This window comes from Eleutherodactylus coqui, chromosome 2, assembly GCF_035609145.1.
Source record: "Eleutherodactylus coqui strain aEleCoq1 chromosome 2, aEleCoq1.hap1, whole genome shotgun sequence".
Taxonomy (NCBI): domain Eukaryota; kingdom Metazoa; phylum Chordata; class Amphibia; order Anura; family Eleutherodactylidae; genus Eleutherodactylus; species Eleutherodactylus coqui.
The window spans coordinates 194,939,345-194,959,798 of record NC_089838.1 but is presented as its reverse complement, the minus strand read 5'-3'; the positions used below and the strand labels follow the sequence as shown (position 1 = coordinate 194,959,798).

The 20,454-nt window shown below is 41.3% G+C and overlaps 1 protein-coding gene across 2 annotated transcripts in view; it reads right to left on the bottom strand.

Annotated features, from left to right (window-relative positions):
• Nucleotides 1-20,454, bottom strand: part of LRGUK (leucine rich repeats and guanylate kinase domain containing) — an 87,557-nt gene that overhangs the window by 49,583 nt on the left and 17,520 nt on the right. For both annotated transcript variants that reach the window (XM_066592137.1, XM_066592138.1), the window contains 4 exons: nucleotides 15,372-15,515; nucleotides 7,555-7,635; nucleotides 4,522-4,608; nucleotides 2,311-2,417 (listed from right to left, as the gene is read on the bottom strand). In XM_066592137.1, coding sequence (XP_066448234.1) covers nucleotides 2,311-2,417; nucleotides 4,522-4,608; nucleotides 7,555-7,635; nucleotides 15,372-15,515 — 419 coding nt within the window. The remainder of the gene's footprint in view (nucleotides 1-2,310; nucleotides 2,418-4,521; nucleotides 4,609-7,554; nucleotides 7,636-15,371; nucleotides 15,516-20,454) is intronic.

Below are 20,454 nucleotides of genomic sequence, written 5' to 3'. Positions count from 1 at the left end.
TTATTTCACTCAGCTGAAAGTTGGTTGAAAAATATGCAACTGTGAATGAACCAACTGAAATCAATGGGCACTATTCACTGCGTATTATGTGCGTAAAAAAAGTAAAAAATATGCTACGAATTTACACTTGTGTGAATGATCCCTTACACAGATTCCTGTGGTTCTTCATGTACTGTTGATTTATCATTTATATTGCATGGGGACTATAGTTGTACAATAGTCAAGAAGCTGCAGGCAGCCCCCTACTGCTGGGAATATACTGCTTGTTTAGTATTCTTTAAAGGTAAATGCCATTACGCACAACATATGTTTACAACATTTAAATCTACATAAAACCTGGAATATCTATTCTTGACTTACCCTGTACAACTTTTTATTTATATGATGTTAATTCTCTATTCAAATAGAATGCTTAAAGAAGTAGTCTGTCAATTTTTTGCCTATGTAGCATAGCATAAACTATTTAAAAAAAATAGTGCAGACGCTCTTGTATATGTTTTGTGTTTTCCAGCTTTAGCTACTGTGTCATCTATGGGTTGTCTGTCAACTTGGCTCCTTCTTTATCTCTGACATGGTTTCCCTAATGCAGTCTATGTTCACTATTATATCTCTGGCTTGCCAGAGACATTGGAGGTGAAGTCTCATCGTACTGCTAAGGGCACCAAGTGATAAATCAGTGGCATAGAACTTTAGTCCCCTAACACTGAAGAGTACTTCCTATGTCATAAAGCTCCAAGTTGTCTTCCCTAGCTCCTGCATGCAATACGTTTCTCCCTGACAGTTCTCACAAGCAGGAGGTAGAGGCGAGCAGTATGGAGCTGAACCTCATAGAAATACATCAGAGTCTGCACACAACACACATAGGGGGCATTTACTAAGACCATTGGTCTTTGTATAATGTACCCCGGCGCATGATCAACCTAATATATGAAGAGGCTCATCCCTGTTCGTGTATTAGGTGCATCTGGGCAGCTCTGTGCACTTACAGGGAAATTTCTGGCAAACGTTCTGTTAGTTTTTGGCGTAAGTCATACATAAATTCGTCATTCCAGAGCAGCCGCACTCCCCGTTGACAAGCTTACACACTTTTCAGAAAAGTGAAGAGGCTGGCGTAAAAAGCAGGACAACTTGTGTAAAAATGTGCAACTTTTTTATGCCAGAATGCTGGTGTAAAAGCTTTTGTAAATGTGCCCAGATAGTATAAACAGCCTGTCTGTTCATTTTAGATAGCTGTCAGTCAAATACACGTTTATCCAACAGCCATTTAACCAGTCTTTCCCACAGACATGGACATCTGGCAGGGTCTTATCTCCCTAGCTGCACTTGGAGGACCAAGAGTCCGACATACATCACCAGGTTCAGCCGATCCACATCCAATGTGTATGGCCACCCTTAGTGTAAATCAGGGGGGTTATAACTGCAGCTAAGTATTATATGGACTCAGCTACTATAGGACTACTCTTCTGGGCCCTTAGATAGGCCCGAAATGATATTTTCAACAGCATTCTAGGTATGGAGGAAACATACAGAGGAACTACCATAGGAGGGTGGCGCTTGGTGCGCAAAGGTGGTGTCAGAGGGCTGCCAGGAGGGATTTGATAGATGATGATGCAATCCTGTCACAGAAAGTCGTACACACTGAGGAAACTGACAACCAGTCTACACAGCGGAGCAAGTTCTGTACTGGTGGTCAGACTGCAGGTCACATGATACAAAGGCTCATAATATAAGGGTTCACACTTTATGGAGGTGAATGAATGAATTTAAGTGATAATCGTTGTCAGTCAGCTTAAAAAACCTCGTTGGGGCTTGAAACCATTATGCCATCTTGTGTACATGTTATTGACTAGATAAACACTAGTTTTCTTAGTTGTTATATCTCACTTATTTTTATGAGGATTTGTATTGCATTATGTTTGCACAAAATGTTTGTGACAGTGTATGATTGAACCAGTGACTTTTGGCGTTTGTTATAATAATAATAACAACAAAATATTTTTGAACCCAAGAAAACTTTGTTGGCTCGCTTGCTTCTCGCCCATGTAAATGCTGCCCGCACAGCACTTCCTGTAGGAGGTGAAGCACTGAGCAAAAAGGGGCTGAGAAGCTCATGATTCAGCGGCGAGTCTTTCAGTTTAAATGCTCTGCACAAGTGCTGACTACCTTAGAGGTGATGTCGGCACTCGTGCGGTCATTTAAAACCCTGTCAGCCCGTGTAAAAGGGCCTTTAGTTAGTGTTTAATTGATCTGTTTAGTCCTCTTGTTGAAAATCCAAGACAAACCCTGAAGATCATCAAATATAGACATTACCTGTCCAAGATCTTCTGTGGCTGGATGATGTTATACATAACATTAGCCATATGATCCCGAGCAGCGATTACCTCTGGAGGAGGGTCATATTTATTCACTGCAGCCACCTCAAGTAAAAGAACACACATTTTAGTTCCAACAGATGGCCTTTTGGGTCCTTATGTAAATGACAAGCTCATTCTCCTTTAGGATATTGCTCAGTAAAGGAAATAGAACAAGAACAAATCTATTGTAATGCTAAATGTATACAATTTATCCAGTGTCCATCAGTTGCCATAAAAAAAAACAAAAAAAAAAACTGTAAATCATTCACTTTTAGTTAATTTTTACACATAATACATTAGTATGTGTATATTCTTAAAGGGGTTGTTACTTTGCAATTAGTATTTAAAGGATTGTCTGACAGGACATCACAGGCTGCTGCAGCCTGTAAACACTTTGTCATGGGGGAGACCCAGATCTGTGACACTGGACACAGCGGGGAACTGGGAGAGAGGAGTATAAGCTCTTTATTATGTTTTTCCCATGAGCAACCGTTTTTTTACAAAAAAAAAAGTGTTTTATCTCAGACAACCCCTTAAAGGAACTTTAAAAGCAGATGTCCAACTATAGGCTTAACTAGAAAATCAAATTTCTGCACACACTTGCACACTTGATTTTATATACACTGACAATTGCAAAAAAACTTTGAAGAACGAGATCACCACTGCTGCGACCCAATGCTGGTGCATGGATCTCACCTCAGACCATGTGATAGCCAGGAGGCGAAACAATCCTGGATCCAGTGCCAGGCAGTTATATACAAAAAGTTTTATTCGTAAGACATAAAATCCGACACGGAAACCATGGAAAGTATGGTGTAACTACTTCGCAGGGACGTCAGGTAGTATATACGTAGATGCCCTCTGACAGTCGGGGCACTATTATCACTCAGCCTGTAAAAATACAAAAAACACGACTTCACCACATAGGTTTTTTACATATGTGGATTGTGATATGCAGGAGGTCAAAAAACACATCCTTATAAATAGGGAGACATTTTGAATAGTGTAGTACCTGTGGGAGTTAATTATGAATGTGAAATTATGCTATACTATTAGTATTGGTTCAAACTCATTATAATCTCTATATTGTACTTCATTACTATTAGACACTTCTGTACTTGATATGCTTCAATATTTTGGGGGGGTTATTTTTAGTTTCTGACAGTTAGTTGCCAATTATAGTGTGCGAAGTCACTTATCCTTCAGATTAGTGTTTTGGGGTTTTAAAAAAAAGGATGTGCTTCTCTAACACACTGCTATGATTAAGGACACATGGTTTGTCTGAAATGCATAAGAATGTGTGTTCATGCATCTACAAACGGATTTTCATGTTGGATTTTATGTCTTTTTAATAGAGCCTTTTTGATACGGCTCTGCCTGGTGCTGGATCACAGACTGCTTCATTTGAAACACTTTGGAATTACCTGGATTTTTGCATTGATTACTAATAAGATGCCGTCTAATAGTTATCCAAGTCACAATCATAGACAAAACACAATCTAACCAGACCATTAACACACACTGTTGTATCAGCCATATCTTTTACTGAGCACATTAAGTAAACATTCACAATGTAGGGGGGAAAAAAGTAAGTAAACCTTTGTGTTAAAGACGGTTCCAACAGCTAATTAGCAAAAGGTGTTTCAGTTAGGGGGTTGAGATTGGAGATTTTATTATATATATAAAAAAATATATATTCCAAGCATGTACAGAATTTTTATTTTCTTATTACTATTGTGGATTGGGACCCTACTTCTGGCACAATGCAATTCTTCATGGAGTGCTCAGGAGCCATTTCTATTATATGACCAACTGTGGTCTTAATTATTGTATGCAAGTCAGTGTCTAGGTAATGCTTACCACCGAATAAGAAAAGATTATCAGGGAGTCTCCAGACTGCTCTTCCATTGTCTGAAAATTATTAATGCTCCCCAAAACGAATACATTTTTATTTCATCTTTTTTTCTTTTAATGTTAAATATTTAGCATTGCACACTTGTATATTCAAGATGCACACTATACAGAGATGTCTTTCTCAGTGCATGTCATCCCTCTGGGAAAAAAACTATATTTTCCTCACTGCATCACCAATGTAATTACTAGGCAACACTGATTGCTTTGGGAAGATGTTTATTAATTGGTGGAAAGCAGGTGTTGAGATAAATACCTTCTCTTCAACTCTGATCTTCTTCTGATCCAGTTCAGTTAATCTTGGCAGCATAAACAACAATGACAGCCAATACTCAACTTGTTCCTACGAAACAAAATACTTAATGGGAAATCAATGTACAGTACTTTTGTACTGTACATATAACTATTCAACAATACAATGCACAGAACCAGTACACTCACTGTAAAGAAAAAAAAATCCATTGCCTAGAAAGGAGTTGTCTGAATGGAATGAAACGTTCTATGTCTGATTGGAACGTTGATATAAGTAAATGATTCAAATATCAGAGCAAAAAAGTAACTTTATTGTGGAATACTGAACACTTGAAAGGAGGCTCTAGTATGGTTTGGCCGCCTCTAGCTTGGATGCAAGATGTGATACAAGCAGGCATGGAAGCATACAAGTTCCGTATGATATCGGTACACATTTGCTGTAACTGAGCCTCTACATTGTGCAAACTCTAAGGCTGTCGAAGTTGGCGTCCCCGGTGGTCCCATACATGTTCTATTCATGATAAATCTGGTGACTGAGCAGCCACAGAAGTGTGACAAATATTGTGGGGACATTCCTGTGACACCCTTGTGTGCGGCCAAGCATTATACTGCTGGGAAATGCCTATTGGAAGACCCGCCATGAGAGACAACACAGAGCAGCAAAACGACAACTCCTTCTAGGTGCTTAATTTTTTTTTTTTTGACGAAGAGTGTATAATTAAAAGCCAATAATAATGCATTCTAATTTACAAGCAAAATAACGAATATGCTGATTTCAGAATGATTGCTACAAATGACAGTAATGTACAGCAAGTCTAAAAATCTCTGAACGCAATATATATATATATATATATATATGTACATATACATGCTTCAGAATTTGTGGAGCATCATGTATTCTGCGCAATGTATCTTAAGGAAAACAAAAATTGAATCTATGTTAAAAATACCACAAAAATATAAATGAAGATTCTATTAGACAGAATAGTATCATTAATCTGAGTATGTAAACATAACGGTTTACAATTAGAGATGAGTAAGTATACTCGCTAAGGCACATTACTCGAGCGAGTAGTGCCTTAGCCAAGTATCTCCCCGCTCGTTGGGGAGCGGCGGGGGAGATCTCTCTCTCCCTCTCTCCCCGCCACAACTCACCTGTCACCCGCGCCGGCCCCCGAATCCTTAGAGACGAGCGGGGAGATACTCGGCTAAGGCACTACTTGCTCGAGTAATGTGCCTTAGCGAGTATACTCGCTCATCTCTATTTACAATCCTATAGTAATATAGGTACACTCAGTGGCTAGTATATCAGGTGCACTTTTATGGTATTTTCTAAGTGCACCCAGGTACACTTATCCAGCGTGGTTAATCAATGGATTGCACAGTTGTCTCGCATCATTTGGGTCCTGGGTTTGAATCTGATGAAGGACAAAATCTTCATAGAGTCTGTATATTCTCCCTGTGCTTGCGTCGGTTTCCTGCACTTACTCAGCTTTCGTCCCACAAAACACAAACATCCTAATAGGTACATCTGAAATTTATATTGTCAGCCCTAATGAGGACAGGGGCCAATGTGAGTGATAATCTCTGTACAGCACTACAGAATATGTTGGCACTCTATAAATGAAAAAAATTATATTAGGTAGAAAACGCTTTTGCCCCTAAAAACAGCCAAAATTTTTTGCGGTGAAAATTCTGCAAGAAGCTGAAAATACATTCTGGCCAATATTGACTTGATAGCATCATGCAACTGTGGATAATCTGTGTATATATGAATACGTATCAGAAAGGCCCTCCCCTGAATAGGGATCTTGTAGCTGTGCAGATTACTGGAATACACTAAAAGCATTGCTAGATTGATGGAATTAGCTCAAAATGACATATAGTATGTGATATGACTTATTAGGTACAGTATATGCACAAAATGTTGGTCCTATAGTTAGCATGTCTAGTATCAGATTGGTGGATCTTTTAATATCAACTGCACTGAACTTTTTTTGCACTGAGTCACCCCATTACATTAGCCGATAAGATGTTTGCATTAATGAGCAAGTATAGAGGTAGGCTTCGGAGCGGCCACTAAATATATAGGTACATTCACACTGTGCTGCATCATTGCTGCTCTGTGTCACACTATAACTGCACTACAGCAAATCAGTTGGATTTTTTTTACGCATTTCATGACCGTGCAGTAATATAGGTGGGGCTCTAAGCCTCTCCGTGACCTGCCATTATGATCGTATCCTAAATAAGGTTTTGTAAAAAAAGATCACACATTTTAGTGTTACCCTTTAACTTTGTTGATATTGCTTACTAGCTGGTTAGTTCATTGATTCTTAAACCTGAAAGAAAGAATAACATCCCTATATTTGGCTTGTGCTACTTAGGGCGTAGTGTACAGGGGTCAATAACTTTGTACACTTACAAAATGCATAATTTATTATAGGGGGTTGTCCAGTTTTAAACTATTGGCCTATACTTGGAATAGGTCATTAGTAGTAGACTGGCAAGGCTCCGCTGCCTAAGACTTCCATCGATCAGCTGTTCACCAGGCCAGTGTGCTTGTAAACTGAGTCGATATCAGCAGGAAGCAGAGAGCTCCGTTCTTAGTGCAGTGGCAAGGCGTGTACTGCAGGCAAAGAGCCGGTTCATTCCAACGAGACCTTGGTCTGGAATACCAAGCCTGGCCACTGCAGTAAGAACAGAGACGTCTGCTTCCTGCTTAAATCGGGTCAGTAAAAGAGTGTACTGGCCAGGCAAACAGCTGATTGGCGTGGGTCCTGGGCAACCGGCCACCAGCAATTTACTTATGATGACCTATCCTGAGGATAGGCCATCAATAGTTTACAACTGGACAACCTCTTTAACTTATGTGCCAACCAAATAATACAATCACAAAGTCCACACACACCACACACACACACACACACACACACACACACACTAAAACTGATCTGCTCAATTTCATTACACTTGTTAATAAAAATTGCAATTTGGTTTATTTCGGTTACAATAAAAGTTGGGTGATAAAAGTTACCTGCACAGGATTTTTTAGGAGATTTAGTATATGTAGCAAAGGTAGATCTTCAAGAAAAGTAATTTCGCTTATCTGACAAATCTGTCAATGAAAACATTGTGAGAAAGATTAAAAATAACCAAAATTGACAAACATGAATATAGTTGTATATGTCAGTGGTTTTATCATTAAACGAGGCCGTGCCCTTCTGTAGCCAGTGATTGGCTGCAACAGTCACATGTCCTGGTCAGCAACAACCAGGAAGGCCAGAGTGGTTGTAAAGCAATTTTAAAGCACATAACAACACAAACGTCAGCTATTCCATCAAATAAATGTGCAGGTGCATGTAAGCCAACAATTACACTAACAGAAACACATGTCATATCACTTATATACATCTGAATTAAATTGCACAACTGTTGTTCATACTAACTGCATGAGAATGTAAGGTTCTTAGCACAAATTTCGATCACCTCTCTTTGGACAAAAAGTTTCCAAATGAATGAGAAAACTCTATACCTGACTATATACTTTCATTAAAGGGGTTGTCCCACATCTAGCTGCTTTGTTGCAGGAAACACACGGCTCCGTAAATTGCACAGTGGCTCAAGTTGGTACTGCAGGCTGAGTCTCATTCACTTCAATAGCACTCAGCTTGTAGTACCAACTGGGGCCACTGCTCAATGTATGAAACAATTCCTTTAAGATCACCCCCAATAAACTATATGTGGTCACTGCATGTACCTGGAAGCGTGAATATATGGCCTTATTATACAGCACTAACATATTTGAACAGGACTGTATGAATTCATGTCTAACAAGAGAGAACACTATGGTTGACTTAAGGGGACTTTCTAAGATGTCCACAAATTTAGTTAAACTAAAAGGATCATAACACTAAAATAAGCACAATTCCAGTTTGCAGCTCCACACTGGTCTCAGTATTCAGCAATGCAGAAGTCACTTCACAAACTACCTAACATTACCACTGCAGCCTCAGTTGTCACATGGGTAGTCCGTGACATTATCACTGCTGCGCCAGTGTGGTTGCAGCAATGATGTGACAGACTTCCAATGTGACAGCAACAGCCAATTGCCAGCCTCACTGGTCATATGGATCCATGTGGCAAAATGTTATTGATCAAGCAGAAAGTACATTTGCAACGTTTAGGCCCAACACTGAGCCTTTCTGCTTGGTCAAGTTTTGCCACATGGAGTGCTGACGTCCACTTCATCTTTACTTTCCTATTTGTGGATGTATGTGGATTGATCCATCTTGACTTCTTGTGCACCCCTTCACAGTCTGAGGACACTGGTGCTGCTGCTACCGGTATCTGCTGTCTGTGGTCATATTGATAGTCAGTGATGTAATCACAAAAGCCGAACAACAAAGACTAGCATGAAGCAGCGTGCTGGAACAGGGGCAGGATGGACAGGTGAGTCATGCTTATTATAACTAGATACTAGAAAAAATTGGGACGCTGTATAGAATGTAAAGAAAAATAGAATGCAATGATTTGGAAACCTCATATTCCATATTTTATTCACAATAGAACACATATCAGAAGTTGAAAATGAGACCTTTTTACATTTTAAAAAATTTAATCATTTGGAAACTGATCGCAGCAACAGTTCTTAAAAAAGTTGAAACGGAGTAATAAAAGGCTGAAAAAGTAGTAATAATGAAAAACAACTGGAGGTTCAATTTCCTACTACGTCACATGAATATAAAAATAACGTCAGAGACGTAGAGTTCTCTCGGAAGCAAAGATAGTCAGAGGTTCACCAATCTGTGAAAAACTGCATCTAAAAATTGTGGAGCAATTTCAGAAAAATGTTCCTCAATTTAAAATTGTGAAGACTTTGAATATCCCACCATCTACAGTAAATAATATCATGAAAAGATTCAGAGAATTTAGAGAAATTCATGTGCACAAGAAACAAGGCTGATAGTCAATGTTGGGTGATAGACATCTACTGTCCCTCAGGTGTTGCTGCATTGAAACCAGGCATGGTTCTCTAATGCGAATCACTGCGTGGGCTCAGGAATTCATTCAGTAATTGTCTGTGAACACAGTTCACAGTGCAATGCACAAATACAAGTTAAAGCTGTATAATGCAAAGAAGAAGCCATATATCACCATGCTCCAAAAATGCCAACGTCTTCTCTGGACCAAATCTCATTTAAAATTGACTGAGGCAAAAAGAAAAACTGTTCTGTGGTCAGATGAATCAAAATGTGAAATTACTTTTGGAAAGCACAGATGCCATGTCCTGCAGATTTAAGAGGAGAGGAACCATCCAGCTTTTTATCAGTGCACAGTTAAAAAGCCTGCATCTCTGATGGTACGGGGTTGCATTAGTTCCTATGGCATGGGCAGTTTACACATCTTGAAAGCCACTATCATTGCTGAGCAGTATATAGAGATTTTAGAACATAAGCTCCCATACAGACAAAATCCTTTTCAGGGAAGGCCTTGCATATTTCAGCAAGATCATGCTAAACCACATACTGCATCCATCACAATAGTAGGGCTTTGGAGAAGAAGAGTCCGGGTAATGAACTGGTTGCCTGCAGTCCAGACCTTTCACCAATAGAAAACATTTGGTGCATTATAAAGTTAAAAATCTGGCAAAGACAACCCAGGACTGTAAAGCAGCTAGAATCCTACATCAGGCCATTCCGCTCCCAAAACTCCAGCAATTGGTCTCCTAACTTCCCAGACACTTACAGACTGCTGAAAAAAGAAGAGGGGATGCTACACAATGGTAGACATGGCCCTTGCCCAACCTTAGTGAGATGTGGTGCTGCCATCAGGTTCTAAATTAGTTCATTTTTTTACTAATTTCCATGTTCTATTCTGAATGAACGAAACAAGTTTAGCACGGTGTTAGCCAGTAGAGCAAAATGTGATTGTTCCCAGCAAGAGAAACCAAGTAATTTTGTACATATGATACCTTTTAATGGCTAACAAAAATACATGATGTTATAGCAAGCTTTCGAACCTACTCAGGGTTCTTCCTCAGGCATAATGGAACAGATCTAAAGACTTATTTATAAGAAAACATATACACATAATCACATGGGAGAGCACAAATATGGTGTGCTTAATTTGCACTTAGATAAAGACCAGACACAGGATAAGAGGGCACAAACATGTTGTGATTAATAGCACTTAGATAAATACCAGAGAGGGATGAGCATAACAATAAAACTAGTCCAGTGACAAGGAATGTGAAAGTTTATAGTCTCTGAAATTGATGTTGGTTATATGAGATTTCCAAATTGTTTTTACATTCTACAGCGTTACAACCTTTTGGGTTCTGGGGTTGTATTTTAAAACTGTCATGAGGTCTCGAAAAACCCCTTTAAAAAACAAACTAACTGATCTACGGACAGCTTCAAACACCATTTATTTTTTATTTTAATAATTTTTTTTTACACTCCTGCAGTTATTGATGCAGTTTTTTTGAGTCAAAGTCAGGAATGTCAAATGCTAGAATTTTTTTGTTACAGTTACTCTTAATAAAAAGAACATGGCAGCAGGGGTAAAGTATGCAAAGGCTTCTAGAACACTGTCTTTTGGACAGATAAGACTAGGGGCTCATGCCCACGAGCGTCACGAGATACGCCCATGGATTTACGCCGCGGGAGTTCTGCGATTAAAAATAAAAAAGTGCCTGCTGATGATTGCAGAATTCCGCGGCCTCTATTTAAGTTATATTAATGGAGACCTCCGGCGGCGTAAATCCGTGGCAAATGCCGTGATTTATTTCCTGCTGTGGAAATCTGCGGTAGAAATCCGCATCTGAGCATTGGCAGGCAGAAAGCTATTAGGTTCAACAGAACTTAACAGCTGTGGAATTCACGCGCGGGAAACATGGTAGAAATCAGTCCGTGGGCATTCATGCTAAATTAGAGATGTTTCACAAAAATTAAAAACACAGCATATCAACAGAAACACTTCAATCTAATTTTCAAGCATGGTGGTGGAGGGGTAATGATTTGGGCTTGTTTTGCCGCCACAGGACCTGGGCACTTTGTAGTTATTGAGTCGACCATGAACTCCTCTGTATACCAAAGATTTCTAGAGTCAAATGTGAAGACAAACTATGCCAAGCTAGACAATGTTCCCAAGTGCCCCAGTAAATCTACAACAGTCTTGAAAAACAAAAGAATCAAGGTGTTGCAATACTTAGGCTGCCTGCACATGAACGAGTAAGGTTCCGCATGCAGGAGCCCACAGCCGAATCCGGCTCTGACCCCAGCTGATGACCCCGCGTACCTTTGCCTTCTGTACTGCGGTAGACTGTGGACGCTCATAGTCAGTTAGTACAAATTTTTTTTTTAATTTTTATTTTTTCTGTGCTGTCGCTAGGCAGTGTCAATTGCGGATGGGCTGCAGGACGGACGCCTTACATTGACTTAAATAGAAGCCATCCGTGCAGAATTTGCACAAAAATAGAACATGCTGAAATTTTAAATCCGCTCACGGAAATCGCAAACGCTATCCGCTCATCTGAGTAGACACGCGAATGTCCGATTTTTTTTTTAATGAGGGCTATGTGCTAAGAAGTGAAAGTGGAATTGTTTCTTCCACTATGCGACCCAGCAATCACATGACCGCCGGGTCTACCTGTTACAGCAGAGCTACAGTGTCCTAGCAGACCCTGATCAGGTCTGTTAGTGACTATTATCACTACTGGGGGATGTTTTCTTCAGTAACTGGGGCTCCTATGGATGCCCCAGTTACAGTGCAAAAATGTTAAAAAAAAGATACAATGTTAATGATCCCCAGAGGTCTTTTATGACGTCATGGGGGTCATAGATGTTAAAAAAATAGTAACAAAATAAGTTAAAAAAATAAAATAAATAAAAATATATATATTATATAGATATATGTCTATATCTATCTCACAGAATGAAATAAAAATATATACATAAAAAAGAAAATGACCCAAAGCAGACGCCAACCAAAACCATTGCCGTATGTGCCCTGTAATCCAAAACTATACATATTATGTATCAAAACGTCTGGAACAAAATGAGGAACCCATCCCCTTACTTTATTTTAGTTCAAGTATACTAAATTTAAAAAAAAAAAAATTATATATGTATGCTGAAGAAATTTTTTTTAAACTACGGTAAAAAAACAGTAAAATAATTTTGGTAGCTTTAGGGAAAAAAAAAAAAAAACAGCAGTAAAACCACCACATGGGTAAAAAAATTGCCTGGTCCTTAAGGGGTTAAGAGAGCTGTGCATACAACATTGTAAAAAAAAGTGGGCTAAAAATTTCTCCAGAACGACATGAGACTGGTAACGTCACATAGAAAACAACAACTTCAAGTTATTGCTGCCAAAAATGGTTCTAGAAGCTATTGATTCATGGGTGTACCTAAATTTTTAACACACTGCTTTTGCATTTTAGCCTAGTTTTTGTTAAATAATGATGCAATGTAAATTGTCATGTGGTGTTGTTCATCTGAGGGTGTATTATCTAATTTTAGGATCTTCTAAAGCAGTGGTCCCCAACCTTTTTGGCACCAGGGACCGGCTTCAAGCAAGACCATTTTTACAAGGCCCGGCAGGGTTGGGCGGGACATGGGCGGGGCTTTGGTTATATGGGGCGGGGTTATGAAGGGGTTGGAGTTTAGTGCATATTTAATTCTGACATTTAGAATGTCCTGACAGTACACACATAGGGCAGTATACTATATTCCTCCCCCCCCCCCCCCCCCGCTGGGCAGCACACACATAGGGCAGTATAATATATCCCCCCCCCCACCGGGCAGCACACACATAGGGCAGTATAATATATTCCTCCCCCCCAGCACACACATAGGGCAGCATATAATTTATCTCCACCCCCCCCCCCCAGCACACACATAGGGCAGGATATAATTTACTTCTCCCCCCCAGCACACACATAGGACAGCATATAACTCACTCCCCCACCCCAGCACACACATAGGGCAGCATGTAATTTATCATCCCCCACCCCAGCACACACATAGGGCAGCATATTATTTACACCCCCCAGCACATACATAGGGCAGCATATAATTTACTACCCCCCCCCAGCACACACATAGGGCAGCATATAATTTACTACCCCCCCAGCACACACATAGGGCAGCATATAATTTACTACCCCCCCCAGCACACACATAGGGCAGCATATAATTTACTACCCCCCCCCCAGCACACACATAGGGCAGCATATAATTTACTCCCCCAACCTCCCCCTCCTCCCCGGCAGGATTACCTTGAAAACTGACCTAGGTCCTAAGAGGTGTACAGGCGCGGAGGCTGCTGCTGCTTGCACAGAGGCGGCTCTTCCTCCTACTCGTGGGACGCTCTGTTGTTTGGTGCTGCAGTCCTCAGCGCTTCAAGAAGGCGCCTTGTGATTGGTTGCGGCGCGCTGCTTCCACACCAGCAATGACCATTGTATTTCAGCCACACTTCAGTAGCGGAGAGCGATTTCAGCAACCTCATTGGTTGTTGGGTACACAGACCCCAGTTTGAGGTGTGGGGGGGGGGGGTGTACCCAACAACCAATGAGGTTGCTGGAATCGCTCACCGCTACTGAAGTGCGGCTGAAATACAATATATGCGGCCCCTTCAGCAGCGCTCTGCGCTTACACTAACCTGCTATGTGTGGAAGCGGCCCCTTCAGCAGCGCTCTGCGCTCACACTATAAGCAGGTTAGTGCGAGAACGCAGAGCGCTGCTGAAGGGGCCGCGGGATTGTTCCTTTTAGAACAAAATTTCCTGGCGGTGCTGCGGACCGGCAGTAAACACCTAACGGCCCGGCCCCGGTCCGCGGACCGGTGGTTGGGGACCCCTGTTCTAAAGGACCATATTATTTTATTATGTCCTGATTAGTGATGAGCGAACATTCTCGCTAAGGGCAATTGCTCGAGCGAGCATTGCCCTTAGCGAGTACCTGCCTGCTCGAGAGAAAAGGTTCAGGTGCCGGCGGCGGGCAGGGAGCTGCGGGGGAGAGCGGGGAGGAACGGAGGGGAGATCTCTCTCTCCCTCTCCCCCCCCCCTGCTCCCCTCCTGCTGACTGCCGCAACTCACCGCTCCCCCGCGCCGGCACCCGAACCTTTTCTCTCGAGCGGGCAGGTACTCGCTAAGGGCAATGCTCGCTTGAGCAATTGCCCTTAGCAAGTATGCTCGCTCATCTCTAGTCCTGATACATAAAACCATAGGATTCAGAGAGCTTGTACATAGTATTTCTCATAACTGTATCTATCCTAAAAGATAATTAACAAGGAAATAATATAAAAATGTACACTAAATGGACCATGCGTACTTTTTCGGACGTCAATTTTCTAAAAGTGGATTCTATAGGAATGGAGGATATAAGGGAAGGACATATGTTCCTCCCTCCTGCTAAATCCACTTCTGGATTTTCCTCAAAAAACTGAATGAAAAAAAGCCATAAAAACTTGTGTGTGAAACAACCCTGCGAGAATTTTTTTTGAAAAATGTGTTTTTATGTGTTTTCTGACACGTACTCCAGCTCTCCAAAAAGTTCTGAATACTGTCACTATGGTTTGGTCTGCACATTAGTGTAAAATGCTTTTGTGATGTCAAGCCTCACCACCAAAACCTTTATCTGTATAACATATAACCAACTCGCACAAATCTTTAAACCTCCAGATATTGGAGTATCTGATCCAAATGGATCTACTATGTTTGCGGATTATTTTTCTGGAAGAGCAGTTGTATTGTGCTTTTCTTCATTTACGAGGAAAATGGAACAATACTATAATCAAGAAGCTGCGGACAACTGTACTAAAGACCCACACGTAATAGAAAAGTTCCTTACCTCATTATCTTGAAGGTCAAGAGTCTGTAGAAACTCCAAACCCTCCAGACCTTCAAGACTAGTGATCTGGTTAGAGGAGAGGTCCAGAGTTTGTAATGATTTAAGATTTTCCAGGCCAGTGATGTTCTTAATTTGATTTGAAGCCTTGAACACAAATGTGCCATAATGTTAAAAAAGAAAAAACTCTATACCTTATAAGAATTCTTTGTTTAATATATTACTATAACAGATAATATGAAACAATTGTGACACAGTTATATACAGAAGCAATACAGTTCTACTATCATCGAGGGCTGGATAACCTGAAACGTGTAAGTGGTAACTTTTTCTTGTTGAAATTATAGAGGTAATAATAATAATCTTTATTTGTATAGCGCCAACTTATTCCGCAGCGCTTTCAGGCATGGACAAATGCAAAACAATACAACAATTGCAACAAATACAATGTGAGGTACATTGGGTTAGACACAAATGCGTTGGGGGTGGTACAGGAGGTGCAGGGGTTGGGGAACACAGGCAATTGGAAATTTTATGTACAGATCATTTATCAGAAGGCAAGCAGGGTGGAGCACCATAGGGAGCGCCGAGGGACTAGGTCAGGAGATTTGGTATGCTTCCCTGAAGAGGTGCGTTTTTAAGGCACGTCTGAAATTTCGTGCATCGGGAATTGTCCGGATGCCTTGGGGTAGAGCATTCCAGAGGATGGGTGCTGCTCTAGTGAAGTCCTGTAGGCGAGCATGGGATGTTTGTATTACAGGGGTGTTTAGTCTGAGTGTGTTAGCCGATCGGAGTGAGCAGGCTGGGTGGTGTACTGACAGTAGGGAGGCGATGTATGGTGGTGCAGCGCCATGCAGAGCTTTGTGAGTGAGGTAGACGAGTTTAAATTTAGTTCTGCAGTGGATGGGCAGCCAATGCAGCGACTGGCATAATGCAGAGGCGTCTGAATAACGACTGGATAGAAAAATGAGTCTAGCTGCTGCATTTAGTATGGATTGGAGTGGAGCGAGTCTAGTGCGGGGGAGGCCAATGAGTAGCGAGTTGCAGTAGTCAAGCCGGGAGTGGATGAGGGCAACCACAAGCGTCTTTAGCGTGTCCGTGGTTAGGAACGGACGTATTTTAGCAATATTTCTGAGGTGCATGTGGCATGTTTGGGCCAGAGATTGGATATGGGGGGCAAAAGAGAGGTCAGAGTCCAGTGTGACCCCAAGGCATCGGGCATGCCGTCTGGGGGTTATGATGGTGCCAGACACTGGAATGGAGATGTTGAGGGGAGGTCGGTTAGAAGGTGGAAAGAAAAGGAGGTCAGTTTTAGAGAGGTTTGGATTGAGAAAAAGGGAGGACATAGTGTTAGAGACAGTGGACAGACAGTCGGTGATATTTTAAAGGAATGGTCCAGAGATCTCACGAGAGGAGGTGTATAGTTGGGTGTCATCAGCGTAGAGATGGTATTGGAGGCCAAATTTGTGGATGGTTTGTCCAATTGGGGCAGTATAGATAGAGAAAAGAAGGGGACCAGGGACCGAGCCCTGGGGTACCCCGACAGCGAGAGGAAGTAGAGCAGAGATAGAACCAGCAAAGGAAACACTGAAAGAGCGGTCAGAGAGGTAGGAAGAGAACCAGGAGAGAGCAGTATCCTTTAGACCAATAGAGTGGAGCATAGTGAGGAGATTATGGTCAACAGTGTCAAATGCAGCAGACAGGTCAAGGAGGATTAGTAGGGAGTAATCACCTCTCGACTTTGCAGTTATCAGGTCATTTGTTACTTTTGTAAGGGCAGTTTCGGTCGAGTGTAGAGAGCGGAAACCAGACTGGAGGGGGTCGAGGAGCGAGTTGTCAGAGAGAAAGCGTGTAAGGCGGGAGTAGACCAGGCGTTCCAGTAATTTGGAGATAAAGGGGAGGTTTGAGACGGGTCAGTAGTTGGCAGCATTAGTCGGGTCCAGGGTTGGTTTGTTAAGCAGAGGGGATATAATGGAGTGCTTGAATGAGGAGGGAAAAGTGCCATAGGTTAGGGAGAGGTTGCAGATTGTGGTGGGGTGAGTAATGAGAGCTGGGGAAAGGGAGCAGGAGAGGTGAGAGGGGAGAGAGTCGCTAGCGCAGGTGGTGGGGCGGGCAGTGGAAAGGAGCCTGGAAACCTAGAGGTTTCAAAGTTAGGGCTCCCACCCACTAGCGTTTTTTTTCACTGCGAAATTCGCACGTTTTTTTTTCTACAGGGGGTCTATGGGACTTGTAAAGCTAAAATCGTGATCGCGCGAAATCGCGATTTTGCGCAATCGCGATTTTAGCTTTACAACTCCCATAGCCCAAAGACCCCTGCAGAAAAAAAAAAAACGCTGCGAATTTCGCAGTAAAAAAACGCTAGTGGGTGGGAGCCCTTATTCTGAATCTTTTTTTACTCATGTGCGGGATCATGTTCATTATAAATAATTGACTAGTGAGAAGGTAAATAAACTCTTATTAATTGGATTTTGGTGGGAAGGAAGAGGGGGGGGGGGGGTGTAGAAACCCACACAAGCCATAAGGGGTATATAAACATCCATTCAGAGAGATTGAGAATTTAGGTCTTAAAAGCGTTGTAAAATGATTAAGCATAGCAAGATTTCTATTTGATTTTTTTTATGTTCCTGTGTCTAGATATTGCTATTACATACTTGTCATAGCGCCCCCTGCTGCTCTTTTGATTCCTTCTCAGAACACGCACCTAAATGTCCACTGCTAGCAAGAAGACAACACTTCTAATGTGCTGATTCTTATTGGCTGACTGCACAATATCAGTCTCCGTGAGCTACTGGGTTTATGTGACACATGAGGTGGTTGTAAAGGGAATGTGTCCTCAGAAAATGATATATAAAGCCTTCACTGATTAACTGACTTGCCACTAATTCTCCAACTTTCCGGTGTCGTACAAACATGAGATTTGACAGAACCATTCTTTATGTCCTGAATAGGAAAAGTAAAATGAGTCACAACTTGATTATTCAATGCTAAGCTAAGATTAGATATATCTTATCTAATTCTTTAATTTCTCGGTGTCATGCAAACTTGAAATTTGACAAGACCATTCTTTAGGTCCTAAATAGGAAAAGTAAAGGGGTCACAACTTCAATATTCAATTCTAAGTATAAAAAACTGTGCAATAATCCGCAATACGAGAGAGTTCTATTTTCAGAAACCATAAAGTCTAGGGAAATTATTTGTACACTGAGGGGTATCTACCTCACCTCTATGTGTATATACTGAGGAGACTCTACCTCACCTCTATGTGTATATACTGAGGAGACTCTACCTCACCTCTATGTGTATATACTGAGGAGACTGTACCTCACCTCTATGTGTATATACTGAGGAGACTCTACCTCACCTCTATGTGTATATACTGAGGAGACTCTACCTCACCTCTATGTGTATATACTGAGGAGACTCTATCTCCTCTCTATGCAGAGGCGTAACCTAAAGCTCCCAATGCAAAACCTGTAACAGGGCCCCCAACTATAATGCTTTACTCATAGTACTGGGCAGCCTATATGGAGAAGAGAGGCCTTATGAACCCCCTAAGGCTCCTGGGCCCGGGTGCAACTGCATCCCTTATAGTTACTCCAGTGCCTCTATGCGCGCGTATGCCGGGGGGAATCTACCTCGCCTCTGCCGGGGGGAATCTGCCTCGCCTCTGCCGGGGGGAATCTGCCTCTGTGCGCGTATGCCGGGGGGAATCTGCCTCTGCGCGCGTATGGTCGTTTGTGCAGAGTGTTTAGACTGACAGACTTCACTGCTGGATCGCAAGCTTTTTCGCTCAGCGCTTTACCTTCTATGTGAAGTGCTAAGCGGGGAGCGTTTACACTGAACGACAAACCCGCAATTCAGCAATGATTTTTGTGCTGACTAAAAGTTACCGATAACAACTAGTGAATAAATAATAAACTACTTTTTTTGCATTTAAACTGAATGATTAGCGCTCAGTTTTGTTTGAACACATTTCCAGCGAATCGTTGTGTGTAAATGGCCCATAAAATCAGAGGCAGGATTACTCTAAAAAGGTAAAGACCTATATGTAGATAACACAAAATCCACCATCCACAATAGGTGATCAGCTGTAACTATCTAATCCCCTTCCCTGCAAAATGACCTGTGCACAGGTCGCAGAACATGTCTAGAAGAGTCTCCCATACAAGTCAATGGAACTCCTCCTGTCCATTGTGTGAATAGCCTATGGGGCTGCTGTAAAGCATATCTCTAAATGCACTAAATACTGTTAAATGTAGCTTAGGAAAGATGGCCGCCCCCATAGTCATGTACAGACAGAATAAAAATATTGTCTAGAATTAGAAAAAAAAAAAAAATTTAGAAGAATGGAAAGCTTTTCTATATCTAGTTTAATTTATATTAAAAATTGTGATATAATTTCTTTAAAGGAATGTCTAAAGGAAATTAAAAGAACGGAAGGGGTCACCATAACAAAACTGTAAAAGCAATAAATAGACAGCAGCATTTTTAGATGACTTCAATTTCAATATTTTGCATAATATAACTAAAATTTTCACACGGAAGCAACATCTTTAACGTGGCGGGACAATTATGCCATCAGGCTGCACTACAATGCAACCATGAGGCAAACTAAACAATACATAAATGTTGGATATATGCGCACAGTAACATTATGTAGAGAAGCATCATTACTGAATAAAGTCATTGAAAATGTTGAACTTATAAAAGGAACGTATTTGAATTACATAACATGGTTACATCCTGCTCCTATCTCTCAGAATATCATTCTTGCCTCTATCAACATTTGTACCATTTCACATATTGTTTCACAAAGAAAAAGGCACCTAAACATCATCAGCCAGAAGAGATCCAGATGACAGGGAGGATACACTGTGCTTGTCACTGTAAAACTTTATATAATCCCGTTCTGAGATTTCACCTCCTGCTAATACTTACTGTACTAAATTCATCCATGACCATTAACCAAATGGCCAAGAGGATTCCTTATACATATTGGTATAAGGCTACCTGTTAAGATGATCAATCCTGTAATGGGCAGTAAGTGTATTCATTTGTACAAAGTGCTCCCATAATATTCCATTAC